The 24,648-nt window shown below is 35.7% G+C and overlaps 3 protein-coding genes across 9 annotated transcripts; all 3 read right to left on the reverse strand.

The window, feature by feature from the left end:
- Positions 1-375: 375 nt before the first annotated feature.
- On the reverse strand, positions 376-7,518 carry LOC112490727 (indole-3-acetaldehyde oxidase). Of its 5 annotated transcripts, none has more exons than XM_048468823.2 (11): positions 6,960-7,518; positions 6,087-6,157; positions 4,466-5,938; positions 4,034-4,293; positions 3,673-3,882; positions 3,253-3,471; positions 2,098-3,063; positions 1,594-1,689; positions 1,268-1,366; positions 938-1,127; positions 376-725 (listed from the first exon to the last, which is right to left on the reverse strand). In XM_048468823.2, exons 3-11 carry the CDS (start codon positions 5,934-5,936, stop codon positions 502-504), a joined length of 3,735 nt encoding a protein of 1,244 aa, XP_048324780.2. In that variant the 5' UTR covers positions 5,937-5,938; positions 6,087-6,157; positions 6,960-7,518; the 3' UTR covers positions 376-501. The 5 variants fall into 5 exon arrangements, with proteins under 5 accessions (XP_048324780.2, XP_060667811.1, XP_048324777.2 ...); XM_060811828.1 differs by having other exon boundaries at positions 6,922-7,518; XM_048468820.2 differs by having other exon boundaries at positions 4,466-6,157.
- Positions 7,519-7,654: 136 nt separating this feature from the next.
- On the reverse strand, positions 7,655-14,744 carry LOC107410357 (indole-3-acetaldehyde oxidase-like). Of its 3 annotated transcripts, XM_048468825.2 has the most exons (11): positions 14,595-14,744; positions 14,082-14,240; positions 11,779-13,479; positions 11,020-11,279; positions 10,675-10,884; positions 10,268-10,486; positions 9,196-10,161; positions 8,957-9,052; positions 8,664-8,762; positions 8,213-8,402; positions 7,655-8,039 (listed from the first exon to the last, which is right to left on the reverse strand). In XM_048468825.2, exons 2-11 carry the CDS (start codon positions 14,236-14,238, stop codon positions 7,819-7,821), a joined length of 4,119 nt encoding a protein of 1,372 aa, XP_048324782.2. In that variant the 5' UTR covers positions 14,239-14,240; positions 14,595-14,744; the 3' UTR covers positions 7,655-7,818. The 3 variants fall into 3 exon arrangements, with proteins under 3 accessions (XP_048324782.2, XP_015873264.3, XP_048324783.1); XM_016017778.4 differs by lacking the exon at positions 14,595-14,744 and having other exon boundaries at positions 14,082-14,426; XM_048468826.2 differs by lacking the exons at positions 7,655-8,039; positions 8,213-8,402; positions 14,595-14,744 and having other exon boundaries at positions 8,754-8,874; positions 14,082-14,433.
- A 1,118-nt stretch (positions 14,745-15,862) lies between these two features.
- Positions 15,863-23,145, reverse strand: LOC125418153 (indole-3-acetaldehyde oxidase-like). Its single transcript, XM_016017770.4, has 10 exons — positions 22,724-23,145; positions 20,461-22,143; positions 20,059-20,318; positions 19,696-19,902; positions 19,385-19,603; positions 18,196-19,161; positions 17,496-17,591; positions 17,161-17,259; positions 16,715-16,904; positions 15,863-16,309 (listed from the first exon to the last, which is right to left on the reverse strand). The coding sequence occupies exons 1-10, from the start codon at positions 22,875-22,877 to the stop codon at positions 16,026-16,028; spliced, it is 4,158 nt and encodes a 1,385-aa protein (XP_015873256.3). The 5' UTR covers positions 22,878-23,145; the 3' UTR covers positions 15,863-16,025.
- Between the last annotated feature and the right edge of the window lie 1,503 nt (positions 23,146-24,648).

Genomic DNA, 24,648 nt, shown 5'->3' on the forward strand with positions numbered 1-24,648 from the left:
CATGGGACACATGAAATGCCGTGTGAATCAGCAAACGTGCAAGGCTAAATACTTCTAAGTGAGCGATAGTAAAGTAGTACCATGAGGTGATCCAACAGTGCCGAGTGGAAAGGCCGTCGCTCAACGGATAAAAGTTACTCTAGCGATGACAGACTAATCTTCTGCAAGAGCTCACACCGACGGAAAGATTTGGCACCTTGATGTTTGCTCTTCGCCACCTGGGGCTGTAGTAAGTTCCAAGGGAAGAAATGAATGGTCTGGATCGTGTATCAATGGCCAATCTTTGGTAGAAGAGAAGGTTTCGTGGGAACAATTATTTATTTCCATTTTAGCTTCTCTCTTTTTTTTTTTTTTTTTTTTTTTGGGCAAAAAGAGTGATAAATACAACATATTATCATATCACTACAACAATAAGCATTTACTTTTTCTTTGTACTACATATATAATTATTGCTCATTAAAGTGCATCCTTTGCATCTATATACATTCCATAAAAGCGTTCTCAATTATTGCTGCTAGCTATAGTCCATTCCAAGTACTTCTCCACAATGTCCAACCCACAGAACTCCTTCACAACGGGCATGGTAGCAGGAACATCCAATTGAAATATTGACTCTGATCCATCTTTGCTGCTCCATGAAAGAAGCTGTTTTCTTGCTTCTTTGATAGCAGCACTCGTAGCGCCATGAACTGAAACCGCTAGCAGTAATGGCGGCTCACCAGAAGCTGAACAGAGATGAGGGTATTTCACATTTGACTTGTTAAACATAACATGACCAGAATATAGAAATGTGAATGTGTTTCTATTTCAAGAGTTGTTTATCTAAGCAATAGTGTAAGTCAAAAGTGACTTGTTTTACCAAATTTTGAATGCCTGGTGTGGCAGAATCTTGATATATCAGTTCGATATTCATTTGAAATATATGAAGAGATCATACCTTTTGAAGAAAGAATACGTTTTTCATGATGTCCGCTGTTCAATATCTCAACATTGAACTGTTTAGGTATGGTATCCATTGAAGGAACCTTGTATGTCCACGTACTGTCCGAGACCAAAAGTCCATCAGAATTTGTCAGGTATTCTTCAGACATGAAAAAGCCAACTCCTTGTACAAAAGCTCCCTCAATCTGCAACAACCCAAATAAGCCACATGGCATAATAAAATCACTGGAAAGAAACAACTCTATAATCAAAGATCAGAATTTAAGTTTTATAACGCTAGAATGATTAATTCTTAATCAACCAGTACATTATAAGTGTGACTAACCTGTCCTAAATCCACAGCCGGGTTGAGACTCTGTCCACAGTCATAGATAAGATCCACTTGCAAAATTGTGGTTTCTCCAGTCAAAAGATTCACCTCAACCTGTGACGAGAAATCATGAGATGGATCCATATTTGCTTACTTTTTGTATTTCATTATGGTTGATTTAGAGTTTATGCAAAAGGTTTGCGTTAACTGTTCTGCTGCAATATAATAAGCTATCAGTATGCTCGATACTTCTTTGCACTCAAGAGGATAGTTACAGGTTTATTTGGGAAAAGTAATTTAATTTAAGCATGAGTATATTAAGGAGTCCATAAAGAACTTGCCTCACTCACTGCTGCACCATAGTTTAGGTATGAATTTGATGATGTATCAGGGATATAGTAGGAACTCGCTGATAGGTTCACACTTTGCATGTACGCCTGAAATCTGAAGTTGAGAAGCACCCAAAAAAAAAAAAAAAAAAAAAAAAAAAAAATCTAACAAAGAGGAAAAAGCTTCTACAAGCTGCTATGAGAAAAGCCAATATGGAAAAAGTAAGGAGATATTTTTGGCTTTAGTGCAAATAAAAAGTCTTTATAACCAAGCTTTTGGGTTTCAAATTATGGGTATGTTCTTCTACTGCATTCATCATGAGGATAACTTGATAAATTTTGACCACTCTAGATCCTTACATCTCTAAGAAAATCAACAATACAACAATGGACAATTCTTGGGTTAACAAAAAGGAAAATAAATAAATAAACAAATAAAAATAATTCGGCAGAATGACCTGTTCTTGTCTTGCGCAAGTCAAAAGGTGAGACAAAAAGTAATATCCAAACAAATACCTTAGAAATAAGTGTCTCCCATTGGACATTGCCAGTTTGCTTCTGCAACTTTTCTTTGAGAGTAGTTAGCCTCTCAACCAGGATATTACAGCACAGTCTAACTACCTCACAGCTTGATTCTGAAGTAGTGCTCCCAGCGGTAAGACCCCCTTGAATTAAGCTCAATGTATCAGCTTGTATGACTCGCACTTTATCCAAGAGGTCTCCATCTCCATTACATTGGATCAAACTTAAAGCATAAGCAACCATCTGTTTTACCTTTGTCCAGAGCCCTTGGCCCAACTCAATCCCTCCAACTTCAACAACAACAGATCCATCATTTAGAATGCTTACCTTCCCTGGAGTTGGTCTCAATAACACTTCATGCACGATTGGTACACGAGAGATTCCCCTCTTTTTCCATTTATTACGCCTATTAAATTCATTCATCATTTCAATCCTTTGGTTAAAGCTTGAAGACACAGCCAATTGATCCCATATTGAAGGTAAAGTATACTCTACTGGTTCACCAGCACTTCCCTCATAGAATGATTTAAGGCTGTTGTATGTGTGAAGATTTACATTTCTGACAGAATCAACTTCTAAAGAAAGCGTAGATGCCACACGTTCAATTATAGCTTCTGCAATATATGACCCCTGTACCTCTCCAGGTGCCCGCATTGCAGACTTACTGGTACTGTTTGTTTTGCATAGTTTTATGTCAAAAGATAGAGCACCCCAATCATACTTCTTAAGCCCATTCAATACATTGGGTACAATTATTGGACTTACATCGATTGCAATGCCTGCATCAATCAATATCTCTAGTTGTAAAGCTGTAATCTTTCCATCAGACTTGAATCCAACAGTGTAAGTTATTTTCATTGGGTGCCTTCCTCCTGTCACTATCATATCAGTCTTGCGATTCAGATACATCCGGACAGGGCGTTGTAATTTCTGTGCTGCAAGTGCACATGCTGTTGCAATCTAAATTAAAAAAATCGCAGTCAGAGACACTAAACACAATGAAGATTCCAAATATCAATATATATATATATATATAAAATATATATATTAGAAAGATATGAGAAAAAGTAACAACATTGAGATTCTACAATCATGTAGTAATTTTGTCAACATGTCGTAGTTTAAAATCTCCTCCAAGTAAATACTCACTGGCATGGCATGCATGGCCTTTCCACCAAAGCCACCTCCAACCCTTCTTGTAATAACACGGACATTATGTGCAGGCACGCCTAGACATTTTGCAATAACACCATGTGCATACTCAGGACACTGAACTGAACTGTAGACCACAATGCAGTTGTCTTCATCGGCAATTGCAAGGGCTGTTTGTGTCTCCATATAGAAATAGTATTGAGAACCAAGTCTGATCTGAATGTCAAAATTCCCCCAAAAAACTTATGAAATTAAGCATGGATATTTTAAGTCAAGTGGATGATTCCATAAAGGTGTTCTTTTAGTTTAATTAAACACAAGCTTGATTCACCCTTCATGTATGTTCGTGAGCATATTTGTGGGTTTTCTTATGGAGTGCTAGCCAACACAAGAGGAAGTAAGAAAGATAAACACTACCTCAGCAGAAACAATCTTGTTATCAGCTTCATCCATTCCTTTCGATATGTCACCTACAGGTTTTCCCCGGAAGAAAGGAGGAACATCAAAGAAACTAGATCTTTTAACAGCCTCTTCTACAGATAAAATAGGTGGCTCGAGATTTTCCATTCCATAACTAACCACTGCACTATTTGCAGCCATATCTGCAAGTTTCTGTGTATCTGCAACCTAAAAATTGCTTCAAACAAGTCAAATAATTAAAGAGATCCTTAATAAGTAAAATAAAAAAGAAAAGTACTTTCCTAGGATTCCCACAATAAGTAAACTCAATCACTAGAACAGAAGCCACAACATTGTCATATAATGAACAAGGAATTACCACTAAGGCAACACGCTGACCAGCACAATGAGTCTGATCATCAGCGAACAAAGGTTCAGCACCAAACCCAGTCCTGGACCCTACATTCTTCCCATGGTCAGGGATGTCTTTAGAAGATATAACTGCTGCAACTCCATCTGGAAATGGTTTCTGGTTGAGTTTTATACTCTTCACCCATGCTAGTGGCTTTCTGCTGTAAATGAATGCTCCATGTAAGCAATTTACGGGTGAAGGAATGTCATCTACATATACAGCCTCACCTTCAAAAGTTATGACATCAATGAGATAACTAGCATAGATGTAAAGAACAAAAAGAAAGCACTCTAAAGATTTAAGTTGAAAGAGAGAAAGTTTATACTGCAGTCAATGAAATCACTACTACTAATTAGAAAATTATTAAACATATTCAATCAAGCCATACGAACTACAAACCTGAAGCTTGGATGGCAGCTCCAGATTTTGTAATTGGCTCACCAACTGGATTATAGCTTTTACTTAATTGAAGCACTTGCTTTCCAGATGATAGCATTGTTGGAATCTTGTTAGGGTAATGTTGGTTATTATTCTGTACTGGTTTAGAATGTTTGAACAATGAAGTACTGGTATATCCATTTGAGAAGCCATTGCTAATTTCAGTGCCACTATCTATCAATGAGCTAAAGAACTCAAAAAGAAAACCAGCGGCCAAACTTGATCGATATGCAGGATTTGCAGTGCCATCTTCAGGAACTACAGCAGCTCTAACTAATTTGATAGCTTTGTATAAAACATCAGAACTTAACAATTTTCCAGTCAAAAATTTCTCTATCGTTCTTGCCCTAATAGCATGTTTTGTCCCATAAGCACCAAAAGCCATCTGACAGTGATTCACCAAGACTCCATCTGAAGTCTTAGTTGGAGAGACTTCGGCCAAGAAGGCAGCATTCAAATAAGGCAATGCATTGCCTAAAGGCCTGGGTGAAGCTCTGTAGGTTTCAAACAGCAAGGTAGTATTGTTTTCTGGAGAAAGTTTACCAACTGATGCCCAATTTGGGATTTTAACACTTATTAGTATACTATTAGAATCTAATGGAGGCCCTTCTAGAAACTCCTCCAATGTAATTTTTTTGAATTGGTGACCACTCATTATATCTACTGTTGAATCTACAGCGAGAAGTATGGCAGCAATATCTGAAGGAAAATATTTTCTCTGTGCCATCACCAAATTTCCCCCCACACTAGCCGTACTTCTGATGAACCCTGTAGCAATTTTCTCCATATGGTTGGCAAGTTTTTGTAATATAATTCTATCTGTTGGTCGAAACTCATGCTGGTTTTCATTTTTCAAAGTTTCAATAATTTTGGAGATTGTTACGGCTGCTCCAATCTCAACTCCTGTTTGATCAATCCTAAGCATTGAGAGTTCAGGAATATGTTTCAGATCAATATATCTGTCATAGGGTTCTAGTTCCTTGTAATATCCCATCCCTGTGTTACTAACTACTATTTTTGTCCCAGTCCCTTCATCAAAATTTAATAAGTTTTGAAGCTCCTCAACACTAGCAGGAGTGTACCAATTATATCTTTTTGAATCAAAAGAGATGCCAGACCTGATTTCCATCTTTAAAAACTCGGGAAATGTGCAAACCTCATCATTACGGTCATACACAGGTAACTTGCTTATCTTTTCTTCCTTACTGTGTTCCTTTCTCCAAAATGAGTTCAACCCCAAATCCTCAATATCAACATCAGCTGCAAGACTCTTGCAGGCATCAGCAATTGGTCGGTAACCAGTACAGCGACAGATGTTCCCTGCAACAGCCTTTTCGGCCTCAAAAACAGTAAGCTTGGAGAATGGTGGGGGGGGCTCCAACCGATTGGTTTTCTCAGCATTGACAAGAGCCCCAAAGAGTGAAACACACATTCCTGGAGTACAATAACCACACTGAGAAGCATGGAAACCAGTGAACCTTTTATGAATCGCATGGAACCCATTTCTGCTATTTCCAAGTCCTTCTGATGTTGTAATTGAGCATCTATTTACACTGCATAGTAATGTCAGGCATGAACTTACAGTAAAATCCTCGACTTTGTCAAGCACCGGATCATACTTGGATAGCAACGCAACGCATGCACCACAACCTCCTGTTACAAAAATTGGCAGTTTCTAAAAGTTACACCAACATGATAAAAGTACAGAATCATAAAACTGACAATTAAGTTTAACAAGTATTGCTGAAATTCTATATGTCCACCAAAAGTATCATGAAAAGATTCTCTTAGTTAAGAAAATGGATTTTTTTTCCTAAGCCACAGCAGAAGGTAAAAAGTTCAATTGGTTCCTTAGTGATTTAGATTTCTTTGACAGCATTATATATCAAAAGTAATGACAATAATATAAAGATACAAAAGCCAATACATATCAGAATTATCCATTTTACATTCATAGAAAAGGAAAAAAGAATTATCAGAATAATCCACTCTCTCCAAGAGGAACATTGATTAGATGAGAACCCAAGTAACTCCTTGAAAATGAATTTTCTTACTTATTACATTTAAAAAGAAAACACTGAAAGGCAAAGAATAGAAAGAAAACCCAAGTTCTCAAAATTTCAAAAGCGCAGTCTTCAAGCCAAATTAGACAATCAAAATGCAGAATAAAAAGAAAAATCAGTACACCAATCATAGACATGATAACATTATGGATATATATATATATATATATACATGTACACACACACACACACACACACACACATATATATATATATATATGTATGTATGTATATGTATCCAAGAAAAAGTACCAGAAACATACCCTGACCCATTAATTTTTTTTTTTTTTTTTTTGGGTAACATGCTATAAAGTATCACAAACTAGAAAATTAAATACAAAAATATATATATACCAGGAAGTGAGTGAGAGAGAGAAAGGTAAAGGAACAACCTTCACCACAACTGAGCTTGACACTTTTGAAGGGAGTGTGTGAACGCAAGAACTCGAGCAAAGTGGTTGAAGGATCAATGGTTGGAAGTTCAAACCTCTCACCATTAACAGCAAAAACCAAATTTCCAGTTGCGGTTTGTGTCCCTCCCATTTTTGATAAGACACCCCTAGTTTGAGAAACTAGTCTTATAGCCATTGTTGGATAACAATTCAAAGCAAAAGTGAGATATCTTATCATTAGGAAAGGGACATTTTATCTCTATCGTCTTTTTTATGGTCCATATCCCTTACAACCGTCACCATGTTCTCTAAGCTACCACACGCCGAGGCACACCATTTTATCTATCGTCTTTTTTATGGTCCATATCCCTTACAACTGTCACCATTTTATCTCTATCGTCTTTTTTATGGTCCATATCCCTTACAACCGTCACCATGTTCTCTAAGCTACCACACGCCGAGGCACACCAGTCTACTGCCATGTTTTCAACAAGTGAATTGCCCAGTTAGTCTTACCCAAATAAAAGAAATGCCAAATCCAGCCGAGACAGACAAAAATAAGAGAAAATAATAGAGTAGATTTGCCAATTCAAAACGTGGCAATACACGCTAGTGACGCGAACCAAATTATCTTCTGATGGTACACTTAAATTCGTTTTTTTTGTTTTTTGGTATTTTTGTGGGTTCACTTAAAAAAAAAAAATAAATAAATAAATATATAAAATCAATAACTCTGTTTTATCGTGTTATTGGATTTATATTATTTTAAAATTAAAAATAAATACTCTCTCAAAAAAATTAAAAATAAATATTATTTTTTTATAAAAATACAGAAGCTCCTTTGAATTTCTCGTCTCCTTCACTTGTTGCTGCCTAAACTCCATTCCAGGTACCTCTCCACCATGTCCAGTCCACAAAGCTCCTTCACGACAGGCATGGTAGCAGGAACACCCAACTGGAATATTGACTCCGACCCATTTTGGCTGCTCCATGAAAGCAGCTGTTTTCTTGCTTCTTTAATAGCAGCTCTTGTGGCGCCATGAACCGAAACTGCTAGCAGTAATGGTGGCTCACCAGAAGCTGCACAGATGATGATATTACAGTTTGACCTTGTCAAGTTTAATATGATCAAAATACAGAAAATCAAGTGTGTTACATAGAAATCCTTGAATATAAGTTATGGAAAAATTAATTTGAAATGCTATTCTTACACTTACATTACCACTGTATCCAAAAATATTGGAGAGACATACCTTTTGAAGAAAGAATGCGTTTTTCGTGATGTCCGCTGTTTAATATTTCAACATTGAATTGTTTAGGTATGGTGTCCAGTGAAGGAATCTTGTAAGTCCATGTACCTTCAGCAACTACCAATCCATCAGAATTTGTAAGGTATTCTTCAGACATGAAAAACCCAATTCCTTGAACAAAAGCTCCCTCAATCTGCAAAACCCAGTTTCTACTTAAATACCATGAAACCATAAGCCACAGCACAAAATAAAATCATTGTAAGAAATTCCCTATGCTACAAGTAACAAATAACTCTTCCCTCAGTGAATCCCAAGATTGGATGTCACATACTTGACTACAACAACATTTAGGTAAAGGACCCAATAGGCCAATACAACCAAAGAATAAAACTTGAAGGAATTCATTAACAACTCCAAATCTTAAATATGTAGTACAAAAAGAAGTCCAGCTAACCTGTCCTAAATCCACAGCAGGGTTTAGGCTCTGTCCACAATCGTAGATTATATCGACTTGCAATATTGTGGTTTCTCCAGTAAGAAGATTCACCTCAACCTGTCACAAGATGGCTTCAAAATCATTCAATCTTCTATTTCTTTATCAGTAATTCCATTGTTAATTTTCCTGCTACATGTTTTCCTATCACTTTGCTCTGATGTGTATCTACCTTCAAGGGGATAGTTACAAGTTTAATTGGGAAAGCTAATTTAAGCACAAGTGTAAGAAAGAACCCATAAGGTAAAACTTGCCTCACTCACTGCTGCACCGTAGTTTAGATATGAAGTTGATAACATATCAGGGGCATAGTAAGAACTTGCCGATAAGTTCACAGCTTGCATGTGCGCCTGCAATTTGAAAGTTGAGGCATGAGAGAGACAGAGATATTGTGAATCAATATGGGAAAAATGACAAACATATGTTGAGCATTAAAATCTTGGAGAAATCAGGTCTTGATAAAGCATCTCAAGGTAAAGAAAAAAATAGATACCTGAAATATAAGCATCTCCCATTTGATAGGGCCCATTTGCTCCTGCAGCTTTTCCTTGAGAGGAGTTAGCCTCTCAACAAGCATATTACAGCACAGTCTAACTGCCTCACAGCTTGATTCTGACGTAGTGCTCCCAGCGGTAAAACCCCCTTGGATTAAGCTCAATGTGTCAGCCTGTATAACTCGCACTTTATCCAAGAGATCTCCATCTCCATTACATTGGATTGAACCAAGAGCAAAAGCAGCCATCTGTTTTACCTTCGTCCATAGCCCTTGGCCCAGCTCAATCCCTCCAACTTCAACAACAACAGACCCATCTTTTAAAATGCTTACCCTACCTGGAGTTGGCCTCAATAACACTCCATGCACAATTGGTACACGAGAGATACCCCTTTTTTTCCATTTATTACACCTATTAGATTCATTTACCATTTGAACCCTTTGGTTAAAACTTGATGACTCCGCCACTTTATCCCATATTAAGGGTAAAGTATATTCAAGAGATTCACCAGCACTTTCCTTATAGAATAATTTAAGGCTGTCATACGTGTGAAGATTTGCATTTCTGACAGAATCAACTTCCAGTAAAAGGGTTGATGCCACATGTTCAATTATAGCTTCAGCAATAAATGATCCTTGTACCTCTCCAGGGGCCCGCATTGCAGATTTACTTGTGAGGTTTGTTTTGCATACCTTTATGTCAAAAGATAGAGCACCCCAATTATACTTCTTAAGTGCACTGAATATATTGTGCGGCATAACTGGGCTTATGTCTGGTGAAAACCCTGAATTAATCAATATATCTAGTTGTAAAGCTGTAATCTTTCCATCAGATTTGAATCCAACAGTGTAAGTTATTTTCATGGGATGCCTTCCTCCTGTCACTATCATATCAGTCTTGCGATTCAGATACATCCGGACAGGGCGGTGTAATTTGTGTGCTGCAAGTGCACATGCTGTTGCAATCTAAAATATAAGAAGCATGTTAAGCGACTTTAAACAAGGATGAATCTGAAGATTCTAAATAGCAGGATCAAAGATATCATAAAAATTTCTGTAACTAAATACTCACAGGCATGGCACGTATGGCTTTTCCCCCAAAGCCACCTCCAACTCTTCTTGTAATCACACGGACATTATGTTCAGGTATACCCAGACACTTTGCTATAACGATTTGTGCAGATTCAGGACACTGAATTGAACTATAAACCATGATGCAGTTGTCTTCATCTGGAATTGCAAGGGCAGTTTGTGACTCCATATAGAAATAGTATTGAGAACCAAGTTTGATCTGCATGTCACAATTCCCAAAAGAAAAATGAAATAAAGCAAGGATGCTTTAGTCATCAATGAGACTATGAAGATGTTTTTTATTAGTGAAACCAAGTCAATTAGTTTGTGTAACAGTTTAATGCTTCATGCATGTGCTTGTGTGCACAAGTGTGTGTAATGAGCACCCAAATGGAAAAGCAGAACTACCTCAGCAGAAATAATCTTGTGATCAGCTTCAGCCATTCCCTTCGATATATCACCAACTGGTTTTGGGTAAAGAATTGGAGGAACATCAAAGAAACTAGATCTTTTAACAGCCTCTTCAACAGATAAAATAGGTGGCTCTAGATCTTCCATTCCATATTCAACCACTGCACAGTTTGCAGCCCTATCTGCATGTTTCTGTGTATCTGCAACCTATCAAGTTGTTTTAAACCAATTAATTAAACACAGATATCCCCTACAAGAAAGAAAATGAACTTTCTTACACAATATGCAGATTCAACCAGAGAATATAAGCCACAAATGGTCAGATAATAATTAAGGAGTTACCACAAAGGCAAGACGCTGACCAGCACACTGAGTAACATCTTCAGCAAACAATGGTTCAGTACCAAACACGGACTTTGCCCCGACATTCTCCCCACGTTCAGGGATGTCCTTAAAAGATAAAACTGCTGCAATTCCACCTGGATTTGATTTTGGGTTGATTTCTATACTCTTCACCCATGCAGAAGGCTTTGTGCTGTAAATGAAAGCTCCATGTAAGCAATTCACAGGGGAAGGTATATCATCTACATATACTGCTTCACCTACATAATTGATAAGCACAAAAGAGATCAATAGCATACAAATCAGTGTGTATAGATATAAATAGAAAAGACAGTATGAAGTGGAATTAATGAATAAATACTAATCATGAGCAATCATAAAAGAAGAAAGTTATCAAAGCTGAATAGCATTCAAGCATCAATATGAACCAAGGAAAAAGGATTCAGCCAGGATTCAGCCCCACCTCACCATCAGAAAATTGAGAAAAATAAAAACAGGATTCATCCAAAAAATTTCATGGATAAAAGTGGTTTCTGCAAGAAGTATCATCCAATGACTAATAAAAGCAAGGATCCAAAACGATTTTATGGACATCAGAGTTCTCACAAAAAAGCTACTGCGGGGGGGAGGAGAGAGAGAGAGAGAGAGATGATCGAAACATACTTGAAAGTTGAAACCAATATGAGAATATAACATAAAAATATTATTGCCAGAACCATATGTACGTTCATTAAATATGCTTAATCATGTGATACAAACCTGAAGCTTGGACAACAGCCCCAGTTTTTGTAACGGGCTCACCAACTGGATAGTGCCTTTTGCTTAATTCCAGAGCCTGTTTTGAAGATGAAAGCATTTTTGAAACCTTCTTCTGGTAATATTGGTCATCTTTCTGTTCTGGTTTAGAATGTTTAAGCAATGAAGTACTACCAGATCCATCCAAGAAACTATTGGTAATTTCAGCACCACCATCTATCAGGGAGCTAAAGAACTCAAAAAGAAAACCAGCAGCCAAGCTTGATCTATAAGCAGGATATGCAGTGCCATCTTCTGGAACCACAATAGTTCTAACTAATTTGATAGCTTCATATAAAACATCATCACTTAACAATTTTCCTTTTAAAAATTCCTCAATCCTTCCTGCCCTAATAGCATGTTTCGTCCCATAAGCACCAAAAGCCAACTGACAGTGATTCACCATGATTCCTTCAGAGGTCTTACATGGAGAAACTTCAGCTAAGAAGGCAGCATTTAAATAAGGCAATGCATTTCCCAGAGGTCTGGGTGCAGCTCGATAGGTTTCAAACAGCAAGGTAGTATTGTTTTCTGGAGAAACTTTCCTTATTGATGCCCAATTTGGGATTTTAACATTTATAAGTATGCTATTAAAATCTAATGGAGGCCTTTCTAGAAACTCCTCCAATGTAATTCTTTCAAACTGGTAACCACTCATTATATCTACTGTTGAACCTACAGCAAGAAGTATGGTAGCAATATCTGAAGGAAAATGTTTTCTTTGTGCCATCACCAAATTTCCGCCCACACTAGCTGTATTTCTGATGAACCCTGAAGCAATTTTCTCCATATGGTTGGCAAGTTTATTTAACACAATCTCATCCGTAGGAAGAAACTGATGCTTGTTTTCAGTCTTCAAAGTTTCAATAACTTTAGAGATTGTTACAGCTGCTCCAATCTCAACTCCTGTTTGATCAAATCTGAGTATTGAGAGTTCAGGAATATGTTTCAGATCAATATATCTGTCATAACTTTCTACTTCCTTGTAATATCCCATTCCTGTGTTACTAACTACTATTTTATTCTCACACCCTTTGCGAATATCATTAACTTTCAATAAGCTTTGAAGCTCCTCAACACTAGCAGGACTATACCAATTATATTTGTTAGAATCCAAAAAGATGCCAGACCTGATTTCCTTCTTTAAGAACTCTGGAAAGGTACAAAACTTGTCATCACGGTTATAGAAAGGTAACTTACTTATCTTTACTTCCTTACTCTCTCCCTTTCTCCAAAATGAATTTAACCCCAAATCCTCAATATCAACATCAGCTGCAAGACTCTTGCAGGCATCAGCAATGGATCGGTAACCAGTACAGCGACAGAGGTTCCCTGCAACAGCTTCTTCAGCTTCAGAAACAGTAAGCTTGGAGAACCCTGGAGGGGGCTCCAACCGATTGAGTTTTTCAGCATTGACAAGGGCCCCAAAGAGAGAAACACACATTCCAGGAGTACAAAAGCCGCATTGAGAAGCATGGAAGGCAGAGAACCTTTTGTGAATCGGGTGGAACCCATTTTTGCTATTTCCAAGGCCTTCAGATGTTGTAATTGAACATCTGTTTATACTGCAGAGTAGTGTCAAACACGAACTTATGGTAAAATCCTCTACTTTGTCAAGCACAGGGTCATACTTGGACAGAAGCACAACACAGGCACCACAGCCTCCTGCAACCATAAATTCAAAGCCATCTAAATTTACACCAGGTGCCGCAGAAGTCATAATCAGACATGATAAAACTTAAAAAGAGTATTGAAAACCACCAAAAGAGTGACCATTAAGCATAATAAGTCCAGCTTAAACTCTAAATGTGCAAAGCATCAGCATAAAAAGTCTCTTTATTCCTTGAATTGGTTACCAAGGAAGTGGGAAAATGATTTTTATTCCTGAGATATATTAGTATCTGAAAAATAGAATTCTTTATCCTCTCAGATTTCATAGACAGTATCATTGGTCCCGACCAGTGACAGCATATTAAGGCTCAAATAAAGCTAACTTTACTGTTTGTCAGCAACATGATGATATAGTTGGATCAAACAAGCATCTGAAAATGAATATTTCACTCTCTCCGGAGTAACCATCATTTAAACCTGGCAACTCCTTAAATAGAGAAACAGCAACTACAATTTTTCTATACATCAAGAAGAGAAAAAGCCCAAATTGAATAAATTCACATTGCAGAACAAACATATATCACAAACTTAGACAACTATGCATAAACACATATAGGAAGAGAGAGATAGATAAGAGGGGAAATAAAAGGAACAACCTTCACCACAACTGAGCTTGACACTTTTGAAGGGAGTGTGTGAGCGCAAGAACTCAAGCAACGTGGTTGAAGGGTCAATGGTTGGAAGTTCAAACCTCTCACCATTAACAGCAAGTACCAAACTTCCGTTTGTTCCTGTTTCCGTCTCCACCGCCATTTCTGAAAGCAACCCAGTTTGAGATTCACTATTGTAGACATTGCCGGCCAAGTCTTGGTGAAAGAATAACAATAATATAGGCAAAAGACACAACTTTTTCTAATAAAAAAGGTATATATTATCATATTTTTTATCAAAAAAAAAAAAAAAAAAAACAAATATAGATTCACTATTGTAGACATTGCCGGCCAAGTCTTGGTGAAAGAATAACAATAACATAGGCAAAAGACAACTTTTTCTAATAAAAAAGGTATAAATTATCATCTTTTTTATCAAAAAAAAAAACAAATATATATATATATATATATTTATATTTATTATCAACTTATTTTATGGTTTAGATTTTCTGAACTTACATTTCCATTTAACGGTAACTATTCTCTATTCTTTTCCACAGTTCATGCCTTTGGAGACTTGCTCACCCTTCTAAAGTCAAACAATCCTTTTCTCATGATTGAAAATGCAGAATTTTAGCAGTGTAGGTGTTGTGTAGGTAACAATTTCCCTTTTTTTTATTTTATAAATATTCAATAAGCAGTTTAACGTTTTATCAAAGAAATCCTTATATTAAATAAATCAAAATTTTAAGATTTGGTAAATTGAAAATATCGTGCGGTATAGAAAATGCCAAAGAACTCCATTTCAGTGCTGAGAAATTGATTGCCACAGTCTTATTTAATAATGGATATTGCACATGTCATCTAGTCTGTCCATACTTTCACTGCTTGCATCATATACAGATACTTTATCAAGTCCAATTATAGTTTATTATAAAAATTCAAAAGAGGAAATAATTATTTAGAAAATAATTATGTATCCTTTTTATTTTTAAAAAGAGGAAATATTCATTATCTTTCAAGCAACAATCCCTAAATTCAAAGGCTACAAATCACATCAAAAGAAATATATATATATATATATATATTGTAAAAAAAGGAGAAAATATCAAATTATCATGATTTTCAAGATCATCTATATTGTATCATCAAATTATTACATTTATTACTTCAACTAATTTAAATTCTTTTTTAGATTAATTTTTATCAAAAATTGTCCAAATAACGGTCATTGTTACATAAAACATTAATTTTCCCTTGGAAAGTCATCCCCTATGTCCGAAACAAACAAAACCATGTATTATTTTGTACAATTTTTTATCTCCAGCCCACCAATAAAAGTTTCTAACCCCAAAAAAAAAAAAAAAAAAAGTCTTAATCATTCAAAATATGTTCTTATGGTTGTAGCCACTTTATAGATACGAGGATGCATTTCTCCTTCAGATGGAGAATAACATATATTAATATGTTATTGGATTCAATGTCTCCCTTTTTAAGCCATTTGTTGTTATTAATATATATATATATATATAAGGTGACAAAAACAATGCTAGAAGTAAACGCGTTTCAATATCGTGCCAACCAATAAGATTAGTATTCTGGTGACCAATTGATGGGCGGTTTGTTTTTAACAAGACAAGCCCACGTGATAGTTTTTCAAAATGGTATTTTAATCAATGAAGCATATGTATGTGCTTCAATAACACTAAAATTTTCAAAATGGTATTTTAATCAATGAAGCATATGCATGTGCTTCAATAACACTAAAACTTGCACCAAAATAGGTAGATTGAGTGATAAAATACATTTTCATTTTCTTACCACAACCTGCCATAAATATTCTTACCAGAAAAACCAGGCCATATCTTCTTATTTACATAAATGCTCCTCCTTTTTTATTTTTGACACTAAACAGATTTCTAAAGAAAAAAGGAAATAAGAAGTAGAAATTTATCTGATAATAGCTTCTTTGACTTTTCTGTCTGCATTCATTCCATTATAAAAAGCTCCTCCACTTTTTCTTTGGCCTAAACTCCATTCCAAGTACTTCTCCACAATGTCAAGCCCACAAAGCTCCTTCACAGCATGCATGGTAGCTGGAACATCCAATTGGAATGTTGACTCTGAACCATCTTGGCCGCTCCATGAAAGAAGCTGTTTTCTAGCTTCTTTAATCGCAGATCTTGCAGCACAATGAACTGAAACTGCTAGCAGTAATGGTGGCTCACCAGAAGCTGCACAAACCAAGAAATTTCAGTTTAACTTTGCTAAGCATGAGATAATCTGAATATAGAAATGAGAGTGTGTTTCACAGATTGCTTAAAAAACAAAGTTTCTACACTTTCACTAGTTTGAAAATATAGACTTTCCATGGGGAAAAGAGATTGTTTATAACACTTGAAAATATAGACTTTCCATGGGGAAAAGAGATTTGTTTATAACACTTGCATTGCGTGTATACCAAACTTACACCAAAAAAAAGAAAAAAAGAAAAAAAGAAATTCTATATGCAATAAGAGAAATGTTACCAAATTATGAATGCCAAGTGTGACAGAACTTATATATCAATTTATATGTAAAATATTGTGAATAGTTTGTTGCTTTTACTATTAGTCCATCGAAATATTGAAGAAACATACCTTTTGAAGAAAGAATACGTTTTTCGTGATGGCTGCTGTTTAATATTTCGACATTTAACTGTTTAGGTATGGTGTCCATCGAAGGAATCTTGTATGTCCATGTACTATCAGTGATCAGCAATCCATCAGAATTTGTAAGGTATTCTTCGAACATGAAAAACCCAATTCCTTGAACAAAAGCTCCCTCAATCTGCAACAACCAGTTTCCATTTAAATATCAAGAAACTCTTAGGCACAAGACAAAATAAAATCATAGGAAAGAAAACACTCCCAAGCTACAAGTATTGAACAATTTTTGCCCCCATTGTATCCATGGATAGGATCTTAAATATTTGACGACAATAAAACCATTAACATGCAACTCAAAATACTAAATAAGATTCAACACAAAAGTAACTAATAACACATAAATTTAATCAAGTAGTACATAAGAAGTCCAAGCTAACCTGTCCTAAATCCACAGCAGGGTTGAGACTCTGTCCACCATCATACATAATATCCACTCGCAAAATTGTGGTTTCTCCAGTCAGAAGATTCACCTCAACCTGTTAGAAGATAGCTTTGTAAACATTTGATCAAGTATTTCACTATCCTCAATTTGGTTTTCATGCAGAAAGTCTGGAATTTACAGCATTAATTTTTCAACAATATGGTACATGGCATCACTATGTTCTGATGTATATTCTGATCAAGAAGGTAGTTACAACTTAGAAGTTTAATTGGGAAAGCTACTTTAATTTAAGAACATGTAAAATGAAAAACCCATGAGGTAGAAACTTGCCTCACTCACTGCTACACCATAGTTTATGTATGAACTTGATGAAGCGTCAGGGACATAGAGAGCACTTGCTGATAAGTTCACAGATTGCATGTGTGCCTGCAAAAAGATTTGTGGTCTCTGGTGAAGGTACTTGAAAATTCATAATTCCAAATAAATACAAAAGGAAAAGCAGTTATTGACAAGTATCTACTTGTATTATGAATTTGTTAACTAGGATTTTCTTGGTAACATGCCTGAACTTGGGATCAACCCAACTTATTGTTTCTATTCTTGACTCACAAACTAAAAATGCAAATTCATAGGACTGAATTTTATGTTGCCTCTGTCACAAATAACATTTATTTAAGTTTATTTAAGACCACAAATGTCAACCCAGCTGTCAAAGGAAATATTTTTTCTACCATTAGGAAAAGAAACATCTTGAAGTCGGTATCAATTGCACAGCAATAAGCTGTTAGAAAGCCATCCTAACAAAGCTTTCATTCAATCACCAAGCACTAAAAAAATAGAGAAGGGAAAAGGTATGATGCACTAGTTCTTATGTTCCTATTGTATCATGATCAGTAATCTTGCTGAAACAAGGCCTTGACAAAATGCAGACAAAAAGAACCACAAATACGGTTAACCACTTCAAGACGGCTTATTCATGTCTTGTACAAGTCAAAATGTGATTGGAAAAAAGTAATATCCAAATAGATACCTGAGAAATAAGAGTCTCCCATTTGATAGGTCCCATTTGCTCCTGCAACCTTTCATTGAGAGGACTCAGCCTCTCAACCAGAATGTTACAACAAAGTCTAACTGCCGCACAACTAGACTCTGATGTAGTGCTTCCACCAGTGATACGCCCTTGAATTAAGCTTAATGTGTCAGCTTGTATGACTCGCACTCTATCCAGGAGCTCTCCATCTCCATTACATTGGATTGATCTGAGAGCAAAAGCAGCCATCTGTTTTACCTTTGTCCACAGCCCTTGGCCAAGTTCAATCCCCCCAATTTCAATAATAATAGAGCCATCCTTTAGAACGCTTACCCTCCCTGAAACTGGTTTCATTAACACTGTATACAAAATAGGTACACGAGAAATTCCCCTTTTCTTCCATTTATTGTACTTATTATATTCTTTTACCATTTCAACCCTTTGATTAAAGCTTGAAGACACAGCTAATTTATCCCACATTGAGGGTAAAGTATACTCCAGATGTTCACCTGCACTATCCCTGTAAAATAATTTAAGGCTGTTGTATGTCTGAAGATTCACATTTCTGACAGAATCAACTTCCAATGAAAGGCTAGATGCAACATGTTCAATTATAGCTTCAGCAATAAATGATCCCTGTAAATCTCCAGGGGCTCGCATTGCAGTCTTAGTTATATTGTTTGTTTTGCATAGCTTTATGTCAAAAGATAAAGCACCCCAATTATACTTCTGAAGTGAACTCAATATAGTGCGCGGCATTACTGGACTTATATCTGGAAAAATCCCTGCATCAATCAATATTTCTAGTTGTAAAGCTGTAATCTTTCCATCAGACTTGAATCCAACAGTATAAGTGATTTTCATGGGATGCCTTCCTCCTGTTGTTATCATATCAGTCTTGCGATTGAGATATGTCCGGACAGGGCGGCGTAGTTTATGTGCTGCAAGAGCACATGCCGTTGCAATCTAAATTATGAGAAGCAAGTGAACATATAGGCATTGATTAATATGAATATTTTAAACATAAAGATCAAAGACATCACATTATGATCATGTCATACAATCACTATTTAATGCTTATACTAATTTTTGTTGTCCAACCTTAGGCTAGAAAATAGGAAAACCACAATCATGATCTAAATTTTGCAAAAATGTTGCAGCATAAAGATTCTAGGGATGAAATACTTACAGGTATGGAAGGTATAATCTTTCCACCAAAGCCACCTCCAACTCTTCTTGTAAGAACGCGGACATTATGTTCAGGTATACCCAGGCATCTTGCAATAGTACTGTGTGCATACTCGGGTCCCTGAGCTGAACTGTAAACCACAATGCAGTTGTCTTCATCTGGAATTGCAAGAGCAGTTTGTGTCTCCATATAGAAATAGTATTGAGAACCAAGTTTGATCTGGATGTCACAATTCCAGGAAAAACTTGGAAAGTAAGCAAGGATATGTAAGCGTTTGGATAAATCAACAAAAAGTAAGATATAAGGACTACCTCAGATGTAATCTTGTAATCAGCTTCAGCCATTCCTTTCAATATATCACCAACTGGTTTTGGGTAAATGGAAGGAGGAATCTCAAAGAAACTAGATCTTTTAACAGCCTCTTCTAAAGATAAAATAGGTGGCTCTAGATCTTCAAGTCCATAATTAACCACTGCACAGTTTGCGGCCATATCTGCATGTTTCTGTGTATCCGCAACCTAACAAAATTCTTTAGAAGAGTTAATTTAATGCAGAGATCCTCACCAGGACAAGAAAATAGAAGAAAAAAAGGAACTTCCTTGGGATTCCGAAAATATGCACAGACAGCAAGTGGAAAAAAGTACAGCATTATTAGCTAATGGTTAAGGAATTACCACAAAGGCAAGACGCTGACCAGCACAAAGAGTAAGACCTTCAGCAAACAATGGTTCGGTACCGAACTTATGTTTTGATCCTATATTCTCCCCAAGTTCGGGAATGTCTTTATAAGATAGAACTGCTGCAACTCCATCTGGATGTGGGCTGGAGTTGACTTTTATACTCCTCACCCTTGCTAGAGGCTTTTTGCTATAAATGAACGCTCCATGTAAGCAGTTTGTTGGTGAAGGAATGTCATCTACATATACAGCCTCACCTGCATAATCAATGAGCTTAAATGAGATTTGAAGATTAGCTTTTAAGAGCATGCAAAAAGAAAGCAGTGTAAACATATAAACACAAGAGACAAACTATAAAGTGCAGTCAATGAAATAATCACTAATAATGTTATAATCAACCTGAAGCTTGGATGGCTCCTCCAGATTTTGCAATTGGCTCACCAATTGGATAGTAGCTTTTACTTAATTCCACCACTTGCTTTGCGGAAGATAGCAATGTCGGAACCTTATCAGAGTAAAGTTGGTCATAACTCTGAGTTAGTTCAGAATGTTTGATCAACGAAGTACTTTTGTATTCATCCAAGAAACCATTGGTGGTTTTAGCACCCGAATCTATTAAGGAGATTAAGAACTGGAAAAGAAAACCAGCAGCCAAGCTTGACCTATATGCAGGATTTGCAGTGCCATCCTCAGGAAGCACAGTAGCTCGAACTAATTTGACAGCTTCATATAAAACCTCAAAATTTAAAAATTTTCCAGTTAAAAATTCCTCTACCTTTCTTGCCTTATTAGCATGTTTTGTCCCATAAGCACCAAAAGCCAACTGACAATGATTCACCAAGATTCCATCAGAAATCTCAGATGGAGAAACTTCAGCCAAGAAGGCAGCATTTAAATAAGCCAATGCATTTCCCAAAGGTCGGGGTGCAGCACGATAGATGTCAAAGAGCAGGATAGTATTACTTTCTGGATTAACTTTCCTAACTGATGGGATTTTGACACTTACAAGTACACTGTTAAAATTTAATGGTGGCCTTTCCAGAAACTCCTCCAATGTAATTCTTTCCAATTGGTGACCACTCATTATATCCACTGTTGAACCCACAGCAAGAAGTATGGTTGCAATATCTGAAGGAAAATGTTTCCTCTGTGCCATTACCAAATTTCCTCCCACACTAGCTGTATTTCTGATGAACCCTGAAGCAATTTTCTCCATATGGTTGGCAAGTCTTTTGAACACAATCTCATCTCTTGGAAGAAATTCATGCCAGTTTTCATGCTTCAGAGTTTTAATAATTTTGGAGATTGTTACTGCTGCTCCAATCTCAACTCCTGTTTGATCAATCCTAAGCATTGAGAGTTCAGAAATATGTTTCAGATCAATATATCTGTCATAACGTTCTAGTTCCTTGTAATAACCCATCCCTGTGTTACTAACTAGTACTTTAGTCCCAGTCCCTTCATTACCTTTCAATAAGCTTTGAAGCTCCTCAACACTGGCAGGAGTATACCAATTATATCTTTTCGAATCCAAAGAGACGCCAGACTTAATTTCCTCCTTTAGAAACTCTGGAAATGTACGAATCTCATCATTACAGTTATACAAAGGCAACCTGCTCATCTTTACTTCCTTAGTCTCTCCCTTTCTCCAAAAGGAGTTGAACCCCAAATCCTCAATATCAACATCAGCTGCAAGACTCTTGCAGGCATCAGCAATGGGTCGGTAACCAGTACATCGACAGAGGTTCCCTGCAACAGCCTTTTCTGCTTCAGAAACAGTGAGCTTGGAGAGCCCTGAAGGGGGCTCCAATTGACTTGTTTTCTCAGCATTGACAAGAGCCCCAAAGAGTGAAACACACATTCCAGGAGTACAAAAGCCACACTGAGAAGCATGGAAACCAGAGAATCTTTGGTGAATTGGATGGAACCCATTTTTGCTATTTCCAAGTCCTTCAGATGTTGTAATTGAACATCTGTTTATGCTGCAAAGCAGTGTCAGACAAGAACTTATTGTAAAATCCTCGACTTTGTCATGCACAGGATCATACTTGGACAGCAGCACAACACAAGCACCACAACCTCCTGGTACAAAAATTTAACAGTTTATCTAAATTACACAAGTTTCATAGAAGGCCATAAGCATCCATGATAAAAGTATTTAAATCAGCAAATATAAAGTAGTGGCACCATAATAAGACTTGCTTAAATTCTATATGTGCCTACCATCATCATAGAAGAAGTGCCTTTGTTCATCATAATTGATGCCCAAGCAAAGCAAGTAATTTTATGCCTTATCAACCCCTTCAACTTCAACTTGTAGGGTTCAAGTAGAGCTCAACGGGAATTTGATTTTAACATCAAACAACTGATTTAAAGTTCAATTGATGATTTGTTTAACTTGAACTCTCATAACTTAAAATTCAACCCTTGACAAGTTAAACTTGATTCCCTATGAGTTCAATTTGAAGGGATTCAACATCTTTGAAATACATCCTTCCATGCATCAAACAAAAGCCAAATTGAAGACCGACAAATATTTATATCTCATTCATTTAATTCTTCTTTATCATACAACCTATATTAATCAAAAACTAGGAGATCAAGAAAAAAGAAACATTCACGAAGATATACATATAGAGAGAGAGAGGAAAACAGAACAAACCTTCACCACAACCAAGCTTGACACTTTTGAAGGGAGTCTGTGTACGCAAGAACTCGAGCAAAGTGGTTGAAGGATCAACTGTTGGAAGCTCAAACCTCTCACCATTAACAGCAAACACCAAACTTCCAGTTCTTCTTTCTGTCTCCGCCGACATTTCTTGAAGTCATCCAGGTTGGTTACTGGATGATAGACATTGCTGGCCATGTCACTGTGAATGATGTTGATAGACAAAAATGCCAGTGTCACTGTGAATAATATTATTTATAGACCAAAATTTAATTTTAGAACAAGCATAAAGGAAATAGTCTATATTTAAACAAAAATAAATAAAGCATATTAAACACACACACACACACACACACATATTTATAGACAAAAATTTAATTTTAGAACAAGCATAAAGGATCTAGTCTATATAACAAAAATAAATAAAGCATATTAAACACACACACACACTCTCTTTTACACTCTATCATGTCAGATTTTTTTTATCCATATTCTTGTTTATATGTTTCCAGGAAGTCAAAAAAGAGGCCTTTTATTTTATTTTATTTTTTTCCTAGTGTCAACAAAACTACGTCGTTTCACATGTTGGGTTATGAAACTGTATAATTAGTTTAACTACGTTAGAATAATTAGGTGGATTTGGCATAATTAGTTTAATTTATTTATTGGTTTAGGATATTTCTAATAATGGGATTGGATACTTTATTATTTAAGTGTGTGATAAAGTCCATTAGAATTATTCTCTTTTTATCTTTTCATGGGTTCATTAGACCAAAAAAAAATAAAATATTGAATTCTTTTTTTATGTCAAACTCTAATAGGCTTACGATCCATCTCTATTTTAAAAAAAAATATCATTTATTATTATTATTTTTTTTTTTTGTGTATTTATAAATAAGATATGGGATCATTGTTTTGAAACATAACCATATTATTTTTTACAGAGTAAAAAAGAAGAAAGGTTGAGAGAATTGATTTCACAATGATAGAATGATTTCTATCATGTTGTTTATTATTATGCAGATTTTTTTAACAATTAAAGATTTATGACAGAAATTTCTAATCAATCTACCGAATTATATGTATAAAAAGTATGTATAAAAAACTTTTTATGCGTGCTATTGAATAATATGGGATTCAGAGGGATAGTGAATTGATTTAGTGTACGTCATCTGGACTATTTTCCCAATATATTTATTTAAAATTTATCATTTTATAAATCAAAGGATAAACTCTTTTGGCTTGTGATCCAGTCTGGATTTTCTTTCTCTTTAGGTTTCTCTCTTTTTAGAAAATTTTTTGAGTGAAAGTAAATGGAGGATTATTGGGTATGATTTATGGGTTTGGATTAATTTCAAGAACCAAAAAAAGAGAGCTTTTGATCTGTAATAACACATTCAGATTCATATAGTGCACTGAATTGTGATTGCTTGATTTTAGTTAGTTTCTTAAAAGTTTTTTTTTTTTTTCTTTTTTTTACTTAGAAGTTTCTTGAAAGTTAGTATTGCTGTAAATTTATAACACATATATAGTATATAAAATATCCACAAGACTGAAAGTCTGAAACTGAATATATACATGTGTGTGTGTGTGTGTGTGTAAAAACAAACTAAAAATTGAATTAGAGAAGCGGAAGCCAGAGTCTGAAACTGTGTATATATATACATGTGTGTGTGTGTGTGTGTGAAAACAAACTAAAAATTGAATTAGAGAAGTGGAAGCCAGCTAAACTGGTACACTAACCATCACAGGTAAAGAGTCTTTTCAATTTCTTTTTGCTAAATTACCAAAATAATAATAATAATAATAATAATAATTTTTTTTTGCTTACAATAATAATAATAATAATAATAATCTTTATGTTGGTATATCTATTTACTGAAATAATACAAGATTTGACTTATTCCAAGAAGATGCAT

The sequence above is a fragment of the Ziziphus jujuba genome, chromosome 10 (assembly GCF_031755915.1).
Source record: "Ziziphus jujuba cultivar Dongzao chromosome 10, ASM3175591v1".
In the NCBI taxonomy this organism is placed as follows: domain Eukaryota; kingdom Viridiplantae; phylum Streptophyta; class Magnoliopsida; order Rosales; family Rhamnaceae; genus Ziziphus; species Ziziphus jujuba.